Below are 18,742 nucleotides of genomic sequence, written 5' to 3'. Positions count from 1 at the left end.
AGTTCGAACTATCTAGCCCGTGCCACGTGTAGCCGTGCGGCACGGGGTTCGAACAAGCCGGCATTTAAAAATGGCGCCGGCCGGCTTATGCAAATGAAGCCCAGGAAATTCAAATCCCGGGCTTCATTTGCAACTGCGGTATGCCTACATTACCCCGCTAGTTCGAACTAGCGGGGTAGTGTAGACATACCCTTATTTACTTCCCTCCACATTTCCCTGATGAGTCCATTTGTAGAGCACTGTACCTGTGAATGAACCCTCTTTTGAACGCACACTATGGCTGTGTCTACACTGGGCCACTTATTCCGGAAAAGCAGCTTTTCCGGAATAACTTGCCAGCTGTCTACACTGGCCGCTTGCTTTTCCGGAAAAGCAATGACGATCTACTGTAAAATTGTCAGTGTTTCTCCGGAAAAACTATGCTGCTCCCATTCGGGCAAAAGTCCTTTTCTGGAAAAACTGTTCTGGAAAAGTGCCGGTATAGACAGCACTGTAGTCTTTTCCGCAAATAAGCCCCGATTGCGAAAATGACGATCGGGACTTTTTTTCTGGAAAAGCGCGTCTACATTGGCCATGAACGCTTTTCCGGAAAAAGTGCTTTTCCGGAAAAGCATCCTGCCAATGAAGACGCGCTTTTTCCGGAAATACTTATAACGGAAAACTGTTTCATTTTAAGCATTTCCAGAAAAGGGTGCCAGTGTAGACGTAGCCTGTGGGTATGTCTACACTACAGAGAAGATCGAAGCTGCCGCTGTCGATCTTCCAGGGTTCGAATTAGTGGGTCTACTGAGGACATGTTAATTTGAACCGAGAGGGGTGCTCCAGTCGATGCCGGCAGTCCTGCTTCCATGAGGAGTAAGGGAAGTCGAAGTGAGACTGTTCTCCCTTCGACTTCCTGCTGTGTGGAGAGTGCCAAAAGTCGAGTTAAAGTACTTCGACTTTAGCTGCACAATTAACGTAGCTGAAGTTGCGTATCTTAATTCAACCTTATCTCATAGTGTAGACATACCCTTAGTGGGCAGATGCTCCTGGCTGAAAGCAGATGTTCTTTCAACATAACATGATGCTGATTTGACTGGTAATGCACACATAATAGAGTGAGATCTGGAAATAACATAGGGTATATCTACACTTGCAGCCTATTTTGCAATAGGGCTGCAAATGTAGGCATTCAGAATTGAAAATCAAGCCCGGGATTTAAATATCCCACGCTTGATTTGCATCTTCCCGGCTGGGCACCATTTTTTGAAATTTACAAGCCCAGAATAACTGCCTGCGTCTACACATGGCAGTGAAAAGGGCATTCGAAATAAAGCCCTATTTTGAACTACCTGTTATTCCTCCTGCAATGAAGCTTAACAGGTAGTTCAAAATAGAGTTTTAGTTCAAATGCCCGTTTCACTGCTGCGTGTAGACACGAGCAGTTATTCCGGGCTTGTAAATTTCAAAAATGGCGCCCGGCCGGGAAGATGCAAATCAAGAGCAGGATATTTAAATCTCAGGCTTGATTTGCAATTCCGAATGCCTACATTTGCAGCCCTATTCTGAAATAGGATGCAAGTGTAGACATACCCAGAGAGAAGATGCTCTGTATCTCCAAACAGGAGGATTACTCGAGACCTAAGACATTTCACTGGGGACAGGATACCAGCTGGTCTTGGAACATAGTGCTGCCAATTATCTTTGGCATCTGCTGATGCCCTGATCTTGCAGATTAATAGAAAGAAGAGAGAGGCTAGGCTGAACCATGGAATCATAGAGCTGGCCTCAGGAGGTCATCAAGTCCCAGCCCCCTGCCCAAAGCAGGACCAACCCCAACTAAATTAACTTAGCCAGGGCTTTGGCAAGCCAAGACTTAAAAACCTCTAGGGATGGAGATTCCACCACCTCCCTAGGGAACCCATCCCAGTACTTCACTAGTGACCTCCTAGTGAAATAGATTTTTCTAACATCCAACCTAGACCTCTCCCACTGTAACATGTGACCATTGCTCCTTGTTCTGCCATCCATCACTACCGAGAACAGCCTCTCTCCATCCTCTTTGGAACCTCCCTTCAGGAAGTTGAAAGCTTCTCAAATCTTCCCTGACTCTTCTCTTCTGCAGACTAAACAAACCCAAATCCCTCAGTCTCTCCTCATAGGTCATGTGCTCCAGCCCCCTAATCATTTTGGTCACCCTCCACTGGACCCTCTCCAGTGTGTCCACAGCCTTTCTATAGTGGGGGGCCAGAACTGGACACAATAGGAAAGGATGACTGAAAAGAGCTAAGGCCCGTGCTATGACTAGACTAGCCGAAAACTATTAACTATCCACCTCTAGCGCAGGGCCACATTGAATGCCAGATTCAAACTTTCCCAAAGTTCATAAGTGCCGGAAGTTCTAAACTTCTGATTAATTCCTATTTCTGTTCATCTCCCAAGACTCATTGGCACAGTGAATTGGAAGGAACACGAGGACCCTGAATATTTGTGAAGAACATTAAAATGGCCATACTGGGTCAGACCAAAGGTCCATCCAGCCCAGTATCCTGTCTGCTGATAGTGGTCAATGCCAGCTGTACCAGAGGGAGTGAACCGAATAGATAATGATCAAGTGATCTCTCTCCTGCCATCCATCTCCACCCTCTGACAAACAGAATCTAGGGACACCATTCCTTACCCATCCTGGCTAATAGCCATTAATGGACTTAACCTCCATGAATTTATCTAGTTATCTTTTAATCCCTGTTATAGTTCTAGCCTTCACAACCTCCTCAGGCAAGAAGTTCCACAGATTGACTATGCGCTGTGTGAAGTAGAATTTCCTTTTATTTGTTTTAAATCTGCTGCCCATTAATTTCATTTGGTGGCCCTTAGTTCTTATATTATGGGAGCAAGTGAATAACTTTTCCTTATTCACTTCCTTCACACCACTCATGATTTTATAGACCTCTATCATATCCCCCCTTAGTCTCCTCTTTTTCAAGCTGAGAAGTCCTAGTCTCTTTAACCTCTCCTCATATGGGACCCATTCCAAAACCCTAATCATTTTAGTTGCCCTTCTCTGAACCTTTTCTAATGCCACTATATCTTTTTTGAGATGAGGAGACCACATCTGTACGCAGTTTTCAAGATGTGGGCGTACCATGGATTTATATAAGGGCAATATGATATTTTCCATCTTATTTTCTATCCCTTTTTTAATAATTTAAGACAAATACACTATCACTTTTTGTGTATTATCATCATTTATATCCTGGGGATGCCCATGGTGCCCAACTAAGACTGAGGCATCTCTGAGGTAGAGGATCATAGAGCCCCATCTCCAAAGAGTTTGCAATCTAAACAGGCAAGAAACAAATAGTGGCAAGGGGAAGTAATTTAGTCAAGGTCACATGGGTAGAGTCAGGCCCAGGAATAGGAGAGAGGCTTCCTTCCTCCTGTTTTTGTTCATAACCCACTACAGCACACCACTTCCAAATCCTACTGATTATAGACTTTACATTTATTGGGAGCGAGTAGAAATAGCATTTGCATGGAAAGTTTTTATGTTGCTGAAGGCATACACAAAATGCCCCCCACTTCTGCAGAATATACAATTATACAGCAACTTTTTTCCCCTACTTGGAAATGTTTTTCCTTCTTCTAAAACATGAATAATATGAAGGCTCTGAATTATTTACATCAGTCTGACAGCACTCTTCAGTGCTGCTGCCAGTGTGCAACCAGCTTGAAACAGCCAAAATGGAAAATGCTACAGATTTGTACACTAAACAGAAAATGAGATGAGGGGGATCACGCGGGGGTGGAAAGAATCAAAAATCTGGAGGGATTTTTTTTTCATCTGTTAAAACACTTTTCTTGAGAGAAAGGAATTCTAATGTATCCTCTCTACCAGCAGGAGTGATCATGTTTGACTAAGTGACATTTCCCCACTGGCTCTGTTTAGCTGCCAGCAACTCAAATGCAGTAGCTGGACCATCTTGGACAGGCAGCAGTAGCAACAAGGGGTGAAGTGTAACAGCTCGTCAGAGCTATATGTTCATCAAAGCAGAGCCGCAGTTCTAGTTTGAAAATGAACTTTATGATCCCGATTGGCATTTACACTAAGGCCAGGTCTACACTAATAGGGAAAGTCAAATCAACATACACAACTCCAGCTATGTTAATTATGTAGCTGGAGTCAACATACCTTGTTCCAAGTTTTCCCGCTATCTCCAGATGGGGAGGCCGATGGGAGCAAATGCTACCGTTGTCTTCCCTTACTCCTTGCAGAAGCAGGAGTACTGTCCATCAGTGGGGGTGCCTTTTGAGTTTGATTTAGCGAATCTTAACTAGACTTCCTAAATCAAACACCAAAGGATCGATCATGGCAGCATCGATCTTCCGTTTAGTGAAGACATGGCCTGAGGGTATATCTACACTGGAGCTGGAGGTGTAATGCTCAGCATGGGTAGATGTGCCCATACTAGCATAAATCATGAAAGTGCTCTAGAACAGAAGTGCAGTCACTTCTGAAATGGCCTAGTCATACCAAGATTCCTGTCTGACCCCAAGGTATCTACTTGGCATGACAAAGCCCACCTTCCAGCCTGTGCAGCTGCAGCTACACTGCTATTTTTAGCATGTTAGCTCAGTCAGAGCTAGCATCTGTATGCCTACCCGCACATCAATCACACCTTCTCTTGCAGTGCCAATAAAGAAGCAGGCTGGCAAGGAGAAGAGTATAATCACATAGGGAGGGTAAATTGTGCCCCTTAATCTGAATTGCAGCTCTCAAGAAGAGATAACAAATCATCTATTTTAGGTACTTATAAGGCCTCCATTACCATAATAGCCAAGCATCTCTCAATCTATAATATATTTATCCACACCACTCCCCTATAAAGTAGGGCTAGACTACTATACCCATTTTACAGATGGAGAAGTGAGGCACAGAGACGCTACAGCCCAGACTTTTAAAGGGTTGTGATGCCTACTCACGCTGGAAATCACACTTCCAGCACAGACACACCCTAAGGCCTTATGCCACTGGCACAGTATTACAAAGCCCAAACGAGTTTAGGCTGCTACTCACCACCACAATATATTTTTCCATTCTATGGCAAACAGGAGGCAGAATTAAATGACAGGGGTTCTTGGGCTTTTTAATCACATGACCAGGGCTGGTCCTAACCAATTGGCAGCCCCGGGCAAATGCCTGGCTCAACCGCAGGATTGCCAGATGGTTCAAAATACAGGACAAAAATTTGTCAAGCAAAAAAATAAAATAAAAAACGCCGGGGAAACCTGGGGGGAGGATTCAGGAGGTTGGGCTGAAATGTGGTCACGGCCCGCCTCTAAGACCAGCTCTGTTGGCGGCACCTTGAAAATGGCATCTCTTGGCTCATCTGCCCCTAAGCTTGGCTCTGTACATGATCCTTCTTTGCCTCAGGTCAGGTGATGAGGGAAATATAGGGCCTATTTCTCATTTACATTTCTGGTACATCTCCATAGCAAATGAAGATGTGACTTTACTATGAAAAAGGGCCCACTAATTTTGGTTCCCCCAGTTTCAAGGCCTATCTTATGATACACAGAAGGCCTGGTTCCCATTTGGACCACGGCCCCTTGACACGATTTGGAGAGTGTGAAGGGCTGTACAGTTGATATAAATTACAGTTACATCCACTTTTAGGGCCCTTGGTGTTGCCAGAATTGCATGAAGAAACTGTAGCATAAATGAGAATCAGGCTTTTAAGATTCAGTTTTGTCCTTGGACTATCCCAACTTTTATAGATACAACAACTCAGGTAACAAGGGTACATGATTTGTACAGCCCTGCAAATCTGTGGATATCTGCTTTGTATCTTGCATGTATCCATGGCATGTATTTGCTGATTGTGGATCCAAATTTTGTATCTTCAGCCCTTAAAATCTGTGGATATCCACTTTATATCTGCAGATATCTGAAGACTATTTTATAAGTGTGCAGGGCTTTAGTGATTTGCCTAGGAGCATAGAAATTGGCTATAGCAAGACTGGGATTAAACTCAGACTTCCTTAGTTCCAGAGCTGTGCCCAGACCTTACACCTCTTCTGAATAAGGAGCATAAAAGTCCAGGTCAGACCTGCTTTTGCAAAGATGTAATTGCTACTTACAAACCAATAGACATCCGGTGAAAAATAACATCTCTTCCACAAACACTACCCCTGGCAGTGTGACTGACGTTAGCACTGGCCACACAGGAAGCTGCAAGTGTATCCATAGATGCAAGAAGGTGACTTCCTTCCTGTCCAGTGATGGAACCATCCAGATCTTTGAGGATGGCCGAATGAGGAAACGGAAATGACACTTGGTTGGGTGAATTGAGGAATGCCAACTGTTCAGCTCTCACAGTAAATCCACCTGGGGAAACAAGCAACAATTCAGAAATGCAATGTCATACCATTGTCTGACTGGGACCTGGGGCACTCCCCACTCAATGATGACTGCTTGGGACAGAAATGGGAGTCCGCAGGCATCTTCTCCCTGGGTCTGTTATGCAACTGAGTGCATCCGTTGCATGTTACTGATTCTACCTATTGATTGGATAATGAAATATTTCAGACAGAAGAATCATAACCAGATGGGAAGCTTGGACATGGGAACTGCCCTACTGTGTGGTCCCAAGGACCAGCTAGTGCAATATCCTACTTCTCACATGTCTTTTAGTTCAATCAGTGCATTCCAGTGCAGGAGTCACAGCAGTTAGGTCCCAAACCAATATCATCTAATGGGCTCACAGACCCCTTCCCCTCTCGCCCCGTAGCCCATTGCAAATCAAACAGAGCCCTTGGTGACAACTTGACCTTCCTATTGCACAGCTGAAGTTCCTTTGGGGGCAGATTTTGCCCTCCTGCTTCAGTTTGATCTCTGTGGTGGTTATTCCCCTTTATTGGGCACTGGCGAGGCCACATCTGCAGTGTTGTGTCCAGTTCTGGGCCCCCCACTATAGAAAGGATGTGGACGCATTGGAGAGGGTCCAATAGAAAGCAACCAAAATGATTAGGGGGCTGGAGCACATGAGCTGTGAGGAGAGACTGAGGGATTTAGGTTTGTTTAGTCTGCAGAAGGGAAGAGTGAGGGGGGATTTGATAGCAGCCTTCAGTTTCTGAAGGGAGGTTCCAAAGAGGATGGCGAGAGGCTGTTCTCAGTAATGATGGATGGCAGAACAAGGAGCAATGGTCTCAAGTTACAGTGGGAGAGGTCTAGGTTGGATATTAGGAAAAACTATTTCACTAGGAGGGTGGGAGAGCACTGGGATGGGTTACCTAGAATCTCCATCCCTAGAGGATTTTAAGTCTCGGCTTGTCAAAGCCCTGGCTGGGTTGAATTAGTTGGGATTGGTCCTGCCTTGGGCAGGGGGCTGGACTTGATGACTTCCTGAGGTCTCTTCCAGGTTTATGATTCTATGATTCTATTAATTTTTTTTCACCGTTACTATAGGAAAGTACATGTTTTTAAATAGTTTATAATTACACATACACTTACATTTAACAGTTAATTGCAGTTGGAACTTTCTTCAAAGAGCCTTCGGGTAGCTCTTGAAAACTCACAAGAATTCTTGGTTTACATACATGTTCTCAGACAAATTCACCTAAGATTTAGGGTGGCCTGAGGTACAACCTCACTGGAATTCCAAAGAGGATGTGTTGTAGTGATTACAGAATACTCCACTATGTCAAAATATTACCCCCCAAAAGGAATATTAACAAATAAATGTGTTAATCCCTATCCCCCAGTCCCATAGGGCTTCTGAAGAATTGCCCCAAACTCAGAGGCATCAGAAAATTAAATCACAGCTGGGGAAAGAAAAACCATCATCCCAAAACCATGCAGCATGCGCGGCTGTCAGTTTTACCGCCTGACTCTTCCAGGTAGAGAACCCACATGCGGCGTCTGCACCCAAGATCCCCAGACATTGGTGAGGACACCGCAGAAAGGGAATGGTGAACCAGCAAATAGGCTGTAAGGAGACATCAGAACACTGAGGATGACTTTCAAAAGCACCCTAGTGAACTCATATGTGGCCAATGGGTGGAATTATAATACTCCCACCTAAAATTATGGCCCAGAACAGGCCAAGTCTGTAGACCAAAAGATGTGTGTTGATTTCCAGTACATCTATATATGCTCTCTCTCTCTCTCTCTGTGTGTGTGTGTGTGTGTGTGTTCTGCGGCCTTATTTTCCACAGCTCTTGAGCACCTCAAAATCTTTTAAGGGGAAGTGCTACTACCCCATTTTATAGATGGGAAACTGAGGCACAGAGTGGCTAGGTAACTTGTTAAAAGTCTGTGGAAAAGCAAGGAATTGAGCCGCCTGACTCCCCACACAACGCACTAATCAGTGGGTCACCCTTCCCCCAGGATACACGTAGCGAATTCTAACAACGCCTCTCAGTGAAAAATAAAATCACAAGTGCAACACCAAAATTTACAGAAATCAGGATTTCTTCAGACTCTGCTGTATCAGCAGGTCAGTGTCAGTGTAACTTACCCTGACCTTGGTGACAGCCAGAGCAGGTGCTGATTGCAGTACAAGTGCTAATATCGAAGTTCATGAAAGTTGTATTAGAAACCAACAGCTCGTGCCTCTTGGGAGTTTTCAGCCCTGCTGACATGCAGCTACCATCCTGCAAGATCAAAGTGAAGAGCACAGCCGAACAGATCAGCCTTTGGGTGTCCAGAGTGAAAGAAGCCCCGAGTCCAGATTCTCAGCTGCTGCAAACTAAGGTTGAGTCTCTGAAGTCCACAAAGCTGGGACCAATCTACATCATCTGAGATCTGCTCCTGGCTGTCCAAAATTTTGGCAGTAAACAAGCATGCAAAGGATGGGAAATCAAAATGCAAATAAATATGGAAAAAGAAGAAAAGATAAGTGAGGGTGGGGAAAGAGAAACAAAAAACACAGGCAAATCAGCAAAAAACACAACCAGAAAGGGTGCATCTACACAGCACCCTAAACTCGAAATAAGATACCCAATTTGCACTATACAAATTGTGTATCTTATTACGAGTTTATTTCAAAATAGCTTATTTTGAAATTTGGCACATCTACACAGTGCCAAATTATGAAATCACATACTATTTCAAGTCATCCCTTAACTCTTATGGAATGCGGGTTACAGAGATGCCAAAATAGCGCACCTGTTATTTCGAAAAATATTTTGAAATAACAGGTGACTTATTAAGACACAGGGTAGCTATTTCGGGATACCGAAATAGCTGTGCAGTGTAGATGTACCCAAAGAGAAAATAAACAGAAACAAGACAACAGTTTCAGGACACAGCACAAGTAGATATGGGGATGGCTAGTAACATTTTCCAGTCCACGTGTTTGCTGCTGCTGGGAGCAATTGCAGGCACAAAGATGGCGGGGGGAGAGTGGAGGAGGAGCTGGCATAAACCTATCTGATTATGTTAGTTTGGGGCTCACCCACTGTCCTAGAAAGACCTTCCTAGGCAGAAAAGCCCAACCAAAGCCCTACACAAACATTGTGTCAAGGAACTTTAAATAAAAAAATACTACCTGAAAGCACTCCAGCAGCAACAGGGTTTGTTTTAATTAGTTGTTTAATACCATTAAAGATGGCATTTCCCCTTTAATAGAGAGAGGTTTCACCTTGTCTCTTGGACCCTCAACGAGGGACCTTGGAGATTCTCTCTAGGCAAAGAACTTGGTTCCAAGGCAGTACAAAGGTAATGCTGCAACATGGGGTTTCACAGACTAGATAGATTTCACTCTTCCAACTTTTTTCCCCTCCTCCAGCTTCTTTTTTATTCATTTATATCCCATCACCCTCCATTTTATTCAGGTGCTTCACATTGCATAATCTGTTCCCTTCCTTTACCTTTCAAATATTTGTAGAGGGTTGTTTCACTCTTTCTTCCTCAAATATGGGCCACCTGCCTCAGGCAATCTGTCTTTAGCAAACGTAAACACTTTCTTCCATATGCAAAGCATATACATTTAATTCATTCACTGCAAAAACCAAAAGGCCTGGTCCAAAGTCCAGGGAATTTAACAGGAGTTTTTTTATTGACCTCCATGGCCTTTTACTCAGACCCAGACACTGCAGTGCAAAAGGACCGTGGACCCAATTTCAATTTTCCTAAAGCTTCCAAAAATAACAAGCCACTGGTAAGGCATCTTTTCAAAAACAAAAAGGCTGACGGCGCAGAATATCCAATGTTCCTGTTAAATTAATATCCCAAGGTTTTAATTGATGTTAAAGAGACATCATTATTAAAGGGAGAATTACATAAATTAAGATGTAAATTATGACAAGGAGACTCTTATCATGAGATAATCAAAGATAATCACACCCTTGGGGGGCTGTGAGGAACAATGCACAGCTGAGCACCTCTAAATCGCTTAACAAGTAAAGCAGTGGAGTTCTCCCATGGATCCTGAAACAGCAACCAAAAAGAGACTCATCCAACTGTGCAGCTCAGACACTGGAAGATTAGTTATTTAAGGCCATGGTTTTATTTGAGTTGTGTATCCTTATGGATCAGTTAACTCTATTAAAATGCTGTCTTTCCCAGGCTTATAAATTAGCCTTTTAAAAAAATACATCCATCAGCCAATCAGACTGGCAATGTTCCGCAAGTGATTCAGTAAGCTGTGTTAGCAACCAGAGCAGAAAAAATATTTAAAAGGAAGCTTTGGGCAGCTGTTGCTAAGATTCAATTATCAATTAATTTGTTTGCATTCCAATACCAGTTTTTGGGTCTTATTGTGCAAGATGCTGCACAAGCACATGGTGAAAGAAGATTCAATTTTCTGTTGTAAATAATAACTGGTAGCACTGGATTGTATTTTTCATTTTAAGACACAGGGATACCGAAATAGCCGTGCAGTGTAGATGTACCCAAAGAGAAAATAAACAGAAACAAAACAACAGTAGCCCTTTCAGGACATAGCACAAGTAGATGTGGGGATGGCTAGTAAGGGAGGGAGAGGAATTATTTAAGCTTAATACCAATATGGACACAAGGACAAATGGATATAAGTTGGCTAGTAGGAAGTTTAGACTTGAGATTAGACGAAGGTTTCTAACCATTAGAGGAGTGAAGTTCTGGAATGGCCTTCCACGGGAAGTAGTGGGGGCAAAAGATCTATCTGGTTTCAAGATTAAAGTAGATGGGTTTATGAAGGGGTTGGTTTGATGAGAACATGATCTTGGTAACTAATTGATCATTCATTATCAGTGGGAAATAGGTCAATGGAGGGATGATAGGAGTTACTATAGAGAACTTTCTGGGTGTCTGAATGGTGAGTCTTGCCCACATGCTCTGGGTTTAGCTGATCACCATATTTGGGGTCGGGAAGGAATTTTCCTCCAGGGTAGATTGGCTGAGACCCTGGAGGTTTTTCGCCTTCCTCTGTAGCATGGGGTACAGATCACAGCTGGAGGATTCTCTGCATCTTGTGGTCTTCAAAGTATTTGAAGGCTTCAATATCTGAGATATAGGTGAGAGGATTATTCTAGGAGGGGTGGGTGAGATTCTGTGGCCTGCGTCGTGCAGGGGGTCAGACTAGATGATCATAATGGTCCCTTCTGACCTTAAAGTCTATGAGTTTATGAATCTTCAAAGATGACTTAATTCTCATGGCTCCACTTTGAAGAAGTGTTTTACAGACCAAGGAATGAAGATTGAAAGATTAAAATATTGTCCAAAAGACACAAAGGGGATCAGTGTCTGGATTGGAATTGTGCACCCCAACTCCCAGACTTCTGCTCGGGTCACTAGACTAAACTTCCCAGTGACTGCTGGTTATATGCTGCCTTTGGCATTTTTGTAAAAATTTAAAACTAATGATTGTTAAAGTTGGTCAAAATATTTTCTACGGAACAGTTTGTCATAAAAAAATAAGTTGAGTTTAAATCTGGGAACATGTCGATTTTGCCAAAAATTTTCAATAGAAAAAAATCAAAATAATTCAAGTCAACCGTGTCAAAACATCATTTTTTGTAAGAACATAACAAAGGCCATACTGGGTCACACCAACAGTCCCTCCAGCTCAGTATCCTGCCTGCCGACAGCGGCCAATACCAGATGCCCCAGAGAGAGGAAACACAACAGATAATCCTCACATGATCCCTCTCCTATTACCCACCAAAACTGAGCAATACAGATCATCCAGCAAAACAGAGGCTAGGGACACCATTCCTATCCATCCTGGCTAATTGCCCAGGATGGACCTAACCTCCATGAATTTATCTAGCTCTTTTTTAAACCCTGTTAAAGTCGTAGACTTCACCACATTCTCTGGCAAGGAGTTCCACAGGTTGACTGTGCAATGAGTGAAGGAAAACTTCCTTTTGTTTGTTTTAAACCTGTTGCTTATTAATTTCAGACATTAATGTATAAACTTTTCATCTCGACTGTGTCATTTCAATTCCTTCTATTTAGTCTGTTAAGTTCTATTGTAATATTAATTTCTATATAATATTTAAGCTTATGCATATATATATATGTTCAAACAAATAAACAAATATTAAATAAAATGTTTTCATGGTCTCAAATCAACACGCTTCTGATTTTTTTTCCTGTGGAAAATTTCAGCTTTTCATTCCAATTTGAACTTTAAAAAAATTGAAATTTTCCCACAGAATGAAAATTCTGGTTCCAATTCAATTTTATTTTTGCGTCTGGATAGGGCTTGTACTTGGATATACAGTAAAACCTGTAGAACCTGGTATGTGTGAAAGGTGACATTATACATCATTTTTATAACTTTATTGTATGTCCCTGCTCTCTCCTGCCATCCTAAATTAGGAGGCAGCCAGTGTTATGGAGCCACTGATTGGGAAGGGTAATGTTAGAGGCACACATCCCTTTATTCAGTACTGAATCAGTGCCTTTGCATGGTGTCAGGGGCATTGTACAGTTGCTGTTTTTCAAGTGAAATGGAAGAACCAGAAGTTCTTAATAGTCAAGATATGGAAGTTTCTTAAAGCTCAAAGCTAAAGACACTGAGAAAAAGAGCCAAATCTCTTCTGGAAAAGCTGGCTTTTATATACCCTTCTATTAGGTCTGACACTAGCTTGTAAAAAGGACCTTTTTTTACAATAGCCCAGGCTGAAGAAACAAAATGAAAACAGCAATTGGTGTTCTTACCTTTTGACCAAGGTGTCCAAGTAAGAAGCTGTTCACAACAGAGCTGTTTCCAAGGCTTTCTACGATGTCAATTCCAAAATCCTTGCAAGCATAGACGTGGAAATTTCGGAGTTCCAGGTTGCTGCTGCTAAAAATCTATTTAACATCATAATAAATTAAGAAAAATTGTGTGGTTCATTATCATCCATTCACTGTTACATAGCAGAAGAGGGCGAATGTATGATAATTCATTGTGTCAAAGGCACAAACAGAAGTCATCCAATTTATCTTTGAAACCCACACTCTTATTTTTTTACTCCAGTTTGCAAGGACTCAAAAATAGCAGTGCAGTTTTTGTATCTACATGGAAATAACTTGTAAGAGATCAAAGTTACAAATTCAGACAAGACATAAATACATATTTTTAACAATGAGGGTAATTTATCATTGAAAGGGATAGTGGCGGATTCTCCATCATTTAGAATCTTTAAAATGTGCTTGGATGTCCTTCTAAAAGGTGTGATATACTTCTAAAAGGTGTGATATACTTCTAAAAGGTGTGATATACTTCCACCTCAAGTTACTAGGGCTGATGCAGGAGTCCCAGAGTTAAAGTTGGCCTGCACTTCTCTAGATCAGTGGTTTTCACCCTGTGATCCACAGACCCCTGTGGGACTGCAGATTATTGTAAAATATCCAGAAGCCCACATCTCCATTTGAAAATAAAAAGGGTTGAAAAAAACCACTGAAGTAGATGACCACAGCGGTCCCCTCTGCAGTGCCAATTGACCAAAGTGGATACAGAGGAACTGCACCTTTGAGGATTACACTGAAGCATCCCCGACTCCCAAAATGCAATCAAAATGTGTTATACCTGAGCCCCGCCTTGATTTCTCCAAGCTCTGAAGCCCTGGAGCAGAACAGGGCCCAGGCCATGTACACGTTTTGGCTGATACTCTGGATATACCAGGAGGCCATACCTGTTTGGGAAACAAAAATGAAAGCAGAAAATACTCAACTTTCCTTCTCTACATTTATTCATGTGTACGCTTTCCTATGGCACTGATCATGATATCTTAGATCAAATTTAGTACTGTAGCATTTATTCCGAAATACCAGGGCTGATGCTCAGCTGAGATAAGAAAGCTATGTACTTGTACCATTCTTCTATCAAGCTCTGGATAAGCTGGCTGCCCCTGAACTACAGGCTGTCCCCGGGTTACGTACAAGATAGGGACTGTAGGTTTGTTCTTAAGTTGAATTTGTATGTAAGTCGGAACTGGTACATATTGTAGGGGAAACTCTAGCCAAACCTTTCTCCAGAACTCAGTTTTATTCTCCCACACCTCACTTCCCTCAGTCCTTTATTCTCAAGCTGAGGTGTCTGCTGAGAAAAGCCGCTCCGCGTCTCCCTGGTCTGTTGGGTGGGGGGGGGGGGGGTGCTAGCTTTGCGTCTCCTGGTCTGCTGGGGGGGCGCAGCTAGTGCGGGGTTGCCTCACCCCGTTTGTAAGTAGGGATCCGATGTAAGTCGGATCCATGTAACCCGGGGACTGCCTGTAATTGAATCCAGACGAAAAGTCCGTTCCAATCTGGAATTCAACAATGTAAGGGTAAGTTTTGATTCCAACAGTGCCAAATTCTGGATGCTTCTGCATGCAGTATTTTGGGTTGACCAATGGGAGGGCTTCTCTCTAGATGATGGTTCAAACCTCCTCAAAACTCAGGAGTGTTTGTATAGGGAGTTTTAGATTAGGGTTCTTCTGATTGTGGTTTGTTTAAGACAATTAAGGGAAAACTTTCCCAGGGCACTCTAGAAGACCCTTTGTCTGGTACTAGACACATAGTAATTATTAATATTATATATGTAGATAGCATATCAACTGGTAATACCCAGGCATCTCTAAGTACTTACGCTCCAATTCAGCAAAGCACTTAATAACACCCTTAAGTTTAACCATGCCCTCAAAGTTAAGTACATATGTTCCTGTTTAAGTGTTTTAGTGCATAGGAATAGGAATACTCACAGGCTTGAAGTTAAGCAGGTGATTAAGTGCTTTGCTAATTCAGGGCCTTAAATCTACAGGAATCACATCATCTGCTACTGAAATGCAGCACCTCTGGGCCGAAACGCATCTGCTGTTAACAATACACATGAAGACTCCAGCTAGTTTAGGGATGTATTTAATCGAAGCTTGAAATGGAAACTATTTACAGATAATCCATGAGACTCAACCAGTCTGAATCATGACCAGATGATTTCCTTCTATAATAGGATTTTTCTCCACAGCAGATCAGACAAAACCTTCAGTGAAGGCAAAGCTCCAAAGCAACATATAAGGGACAGAGCCTTTCTCCCAATGGCCTATCGCAATTCTAGGCATGTTATGAAACAAAAATCCTTTATCAGTTCATGCTAAGTAGAAAAAAAAAGAACTTTAACCAAAGGGAATCCCCAAATACCTTGTGCAGGAATGGGCTGTGTTCTCACTGAAGGACAGAAGAGCAGTTTGTGACGGCCCCTCAGGATGGAGATGAAAGAAATAGCCATAACCAGCAGCACAAACCGTGTTACCCTGCAGATAAGCACGTACTGCAATTAGCAAGATATCTAGCAATTAAAAGCGTTGTTTTTAAGATCACTGTGGGTCAAGCCCTCTACTTCTACACCTTCCGCTCACATAGCTCTCTTAAGTGCTATGTAAGAGCTCGGTACTTATTATTATTTATTTATTTATTGTATTACTGAAGTCAGCAGGGGCAATGGGCAATATAGGGAAGGGAGGGCATTGCCTTCCCAAAAAGACCAAGATGGCTGCCACACTATGGGCAGTTGGGAAGGCTGAGGCCACATGGCTGCCTGGCCAGCTGGGAAGACAGGGACCGCAGTGCGGCTTTCCTGGCTGCTTGTGGGAATGGGGCCAGGGCCGTGGGTGGATGGCTGCTCCAGGGGTTAAGACGTAGGACCAGGTCCAGGGCTGCTCTGGGGCTGTGATGGCTCTAAGAGCCAGAGCTGGGGCCAGGACTAGAGCTGTTAGTCTGCTCCAGGGGTCTGGCCCAGGACTGCAGCTGCCTGGCTGCTCCAGTGTCCAGGTCTGGGCCCAGAGCCGGGGAAAGGGGAAGCTGGGATCATATAGCTGCCCAGCTGCTCCAAGGGGAGCTAATCTTGCGCAGGGGCTAGGACCCATAATGCAGGGATTGAGGGTGCAGGGCAAGGACCAGTGGCCACAATGGGGGCTATGGCTCCAGTGGGCACAAAAGGAGCAGGGCCTTGGGAAGGGCAAGGCCTTGCCTCTCCAAGCCAGTCAAGCATCCACCACCCATGGAAGTCAGTGTAAATTCTACCAGGTAGAAGCTACAGTATCTTCATTCCCATTTCCTTTCTCACTCAGGGCCACCCTCCACACTCAAGCCATGCAACAGTACTGGGCAGACAAGCAGGCATAAAGCACAGCACCACGTGGTTTCCATTCTGATCTGAAACTTCGTCAAGAGGCAGCTAAGCAAAACTCCAGTTTGGTGAAAACTTTTTGATCACTAAGCGTTATTTTGAACATAAGCTGGCTATTTAAATCTTGGCCTGCTGATTTATGTCTTTGGCAATATGAAATTAATGGGTAGCAGGTTTAAAACTAATAAAAGAAAGTTCTTCTTCACACAGCGTGTAGTCAACCTGTGGAACTCCTTGCCAGAGGAGGCTGTGAAGGCTAGGACTATAATAGAGTTTAAAGAGAAGCTAGATAATTTCATGGAGGTTAGGTCCATAAAAGGCTATTAGCCAGGGGATAAAATGGTGTCCTTGGCCTCTGTTTGTCAGAGGCTGGAGAGAGATGGCAGGAGACAAATTGTTTGATCATTGTCTTCGGTCCACCCTCTCTTGGGCACCTGGTGCTGGCCACTGTCAGCAGACAGGATACTGGGCTAGAAGGACCTTTGGTCTGACCCAGTGTGGCCGTTCTTATGTTCTTATGTTATGTAGATTTTTCCATGCAAATCCAAACAAACTACAGTTAATGCAACACTAGAATAGAGATATCGAGCAGGACATGCAGAGTTCAGGTTAAAGGAGAGTGATATATCTGTGCTTAGAAGCTGAAGCTAAACACTTTAGAGATAAAGTGCAGTTTTTTATCAGTGAGAGTTATTAACTATTAGAAGAAGTGGCCTAAGGACACAATGGAGTTTCCAAAACTCAACATTTTAAAATCAAGATTGGGTATCTTTCTAAAAGATATGCTACAACTCAGACCGGATCTGAGCTTGATGTAGTCACTGCTGGGTGAGGATCTTTGGTCTGTGCTATTCAGGAGGTCAAACTAGATTTCATAATGGACCCTTCTGACCTTAAAATGATGAGTATGTGAATTAAGGGAGTAGAGAATGGATTACACAGGGATATACGCAATAGGATAAGGAGCTTTATTTCCCCCAACACTGGTAGTGAAACCCTTTCCCAATGGAGCCAATGGGGATGTTCCAATTGGCTTCAAAGGGAACAGGAGTTTACCCTAAATCAGAGTTCAAATCTGTTCTGTGTTGACAGTGGCTGAAATTTGTCATCAATGGTTGTGGTGTTTTTATGTGGATTCTTTTCCTCTATGACATTCAGTTCACTTTGTTGAGGTCACGGGTGAACTTTTCAATGGTAATAACTAATGACCCAAATCAAAGCCACACCAGTGACCCAGAGGTGAAAGGCTCCATATTCTATTGCCCGTCTCCTAACCCATCCTAGTTAATTCCCTGCAGTCGTGATCTTTGACATCTTTCAAAAACCAAAAGGATATCAATGTCTGAAACATTCCATATCTCTCAGCTTGCAGAGTGGCAGCAGCCTGAAATGTGGTCCCCAAAACAGATCCCTTTCCCTCCACAAAATGCTTCTGCCGTCCACTCACAGTATCCCTGTGTCTTTTACTTGCAATTGTAATTGTGTATTCTACAAAAAGTTCATAAGGAAAAACTGCACATTTATTCAGGCGGCCAATGGTGTGAGGACAATGGTCTTAAGCAAGCAGGAAATTGTGTGCGGACATCAATTCTTTGTGGAAGTCAATGTATCATGGCCATTCATGCAATCAAAATTCCAGAGAGAAAGTAATCACCTGTGTAGGCCAGATACATGCACCTGATGTCATTGGAATAAGAAACAGTTCGGCTACATCTAGACTGGCCCCAAATTCCGGAAAAGGGATGCAAAGCAGGTAAGTCAGCATAGGGAAATCCGCGGGGGATTTAAATATCCCCGGCGGATTTAAATAAACATGTCCACCGCTTTTTTTCCAGCTTGGGGAAGTAGGAATAAGAGATCCTCCAGAAAAGGGCTTTATTCCGGAGGATCGCGCCAGTCTAGACGCTTTTTTTCCGGCTTTTCCCCAAGCCGGAAAAAAAGCGGCGGACATGTTTATTTAAATCCGTGGGGGATATTTAAATCCCCCGCGGATTTCCCTATGCTGACTTACCTGCTTTGCATCCCTTTTCCGGAATTTGGGGCCAGTGTAGACGTAGCCTCTATGTTTTAAGTTCCTTTTAACAGTACAGCACTGATAATGTTACTATTTCATGAACACCTTCTGATGAACAGTGCTGGTCCTTTAATGTTCTTCTGCCTCTTCTCCTCATGTATATAATACAACA

At 43.2% G+C, this 18,742-nt stretch overlaps 1 protein-coding gene across 15 annotated transcripts in view; it reads right to left on the bottom strand.

Annotated features, from left to right (window-relative positions):
- Positions 1–18,742, bottom strand: part of PKHD1 (PKHD1 ciliary IPT domain containing fibrocystin/polyductin) — a 417,767-nt gene that overhangs the window by 181,996 nt on the left and 217,029 nt on the right. For all 15 annotated transcript variants that reach the window (XR_012902469.1, XM_075923353.1, XM_075923339.1 and 12 more), the window contains 5 exons: positions 15,569–15,681; positions 13,983–14,088; positions 13,130–13,264; positions 8,499–8,634; positions 6,121–6,367 (listed from right to left, as the gene is read on the bottom strand). Coding sequence is in view for 14 of the 15 variants with exons in the window: in XM_075923353.1 (XP_075779468.1) it covers positions 6,121–6,367; positions 8,499–8,634; positions 13,130–13,264; positions 13,983–14,088; positions 15,569–15,681 (737 nt within the window). In the remaining variant the exon portion in view is untranslated. The remainder of the gene's footprint in view (positions 1–6,120; positions 6,368–8,498; positions 8,635–13,129; positions 13,265–13,982; positions 14,089–15,568; positions 15,682–18,742) is intronic.

Source organism: Pelodiscus sinensis, chromosome 3, assembly GCF_049634645.1.
Source record: "Pelodiscus sinensis isolate JC-2024 chromosome 3, ASM4963464v1, whole genome shotgun sequence".
Classification (NCBI taxonomy): domain Eukaryota; kingdom Metazoa; phylum Chordata; order Testudines; family Trionychidae; genus Pelodiscus; species Pelodiscus sinensis.
The sequence above is the reverse complement of the archived record's forward strand: the minus strand, read 5'-3'. Positions and strand labels throughout refer to the sequence as shown.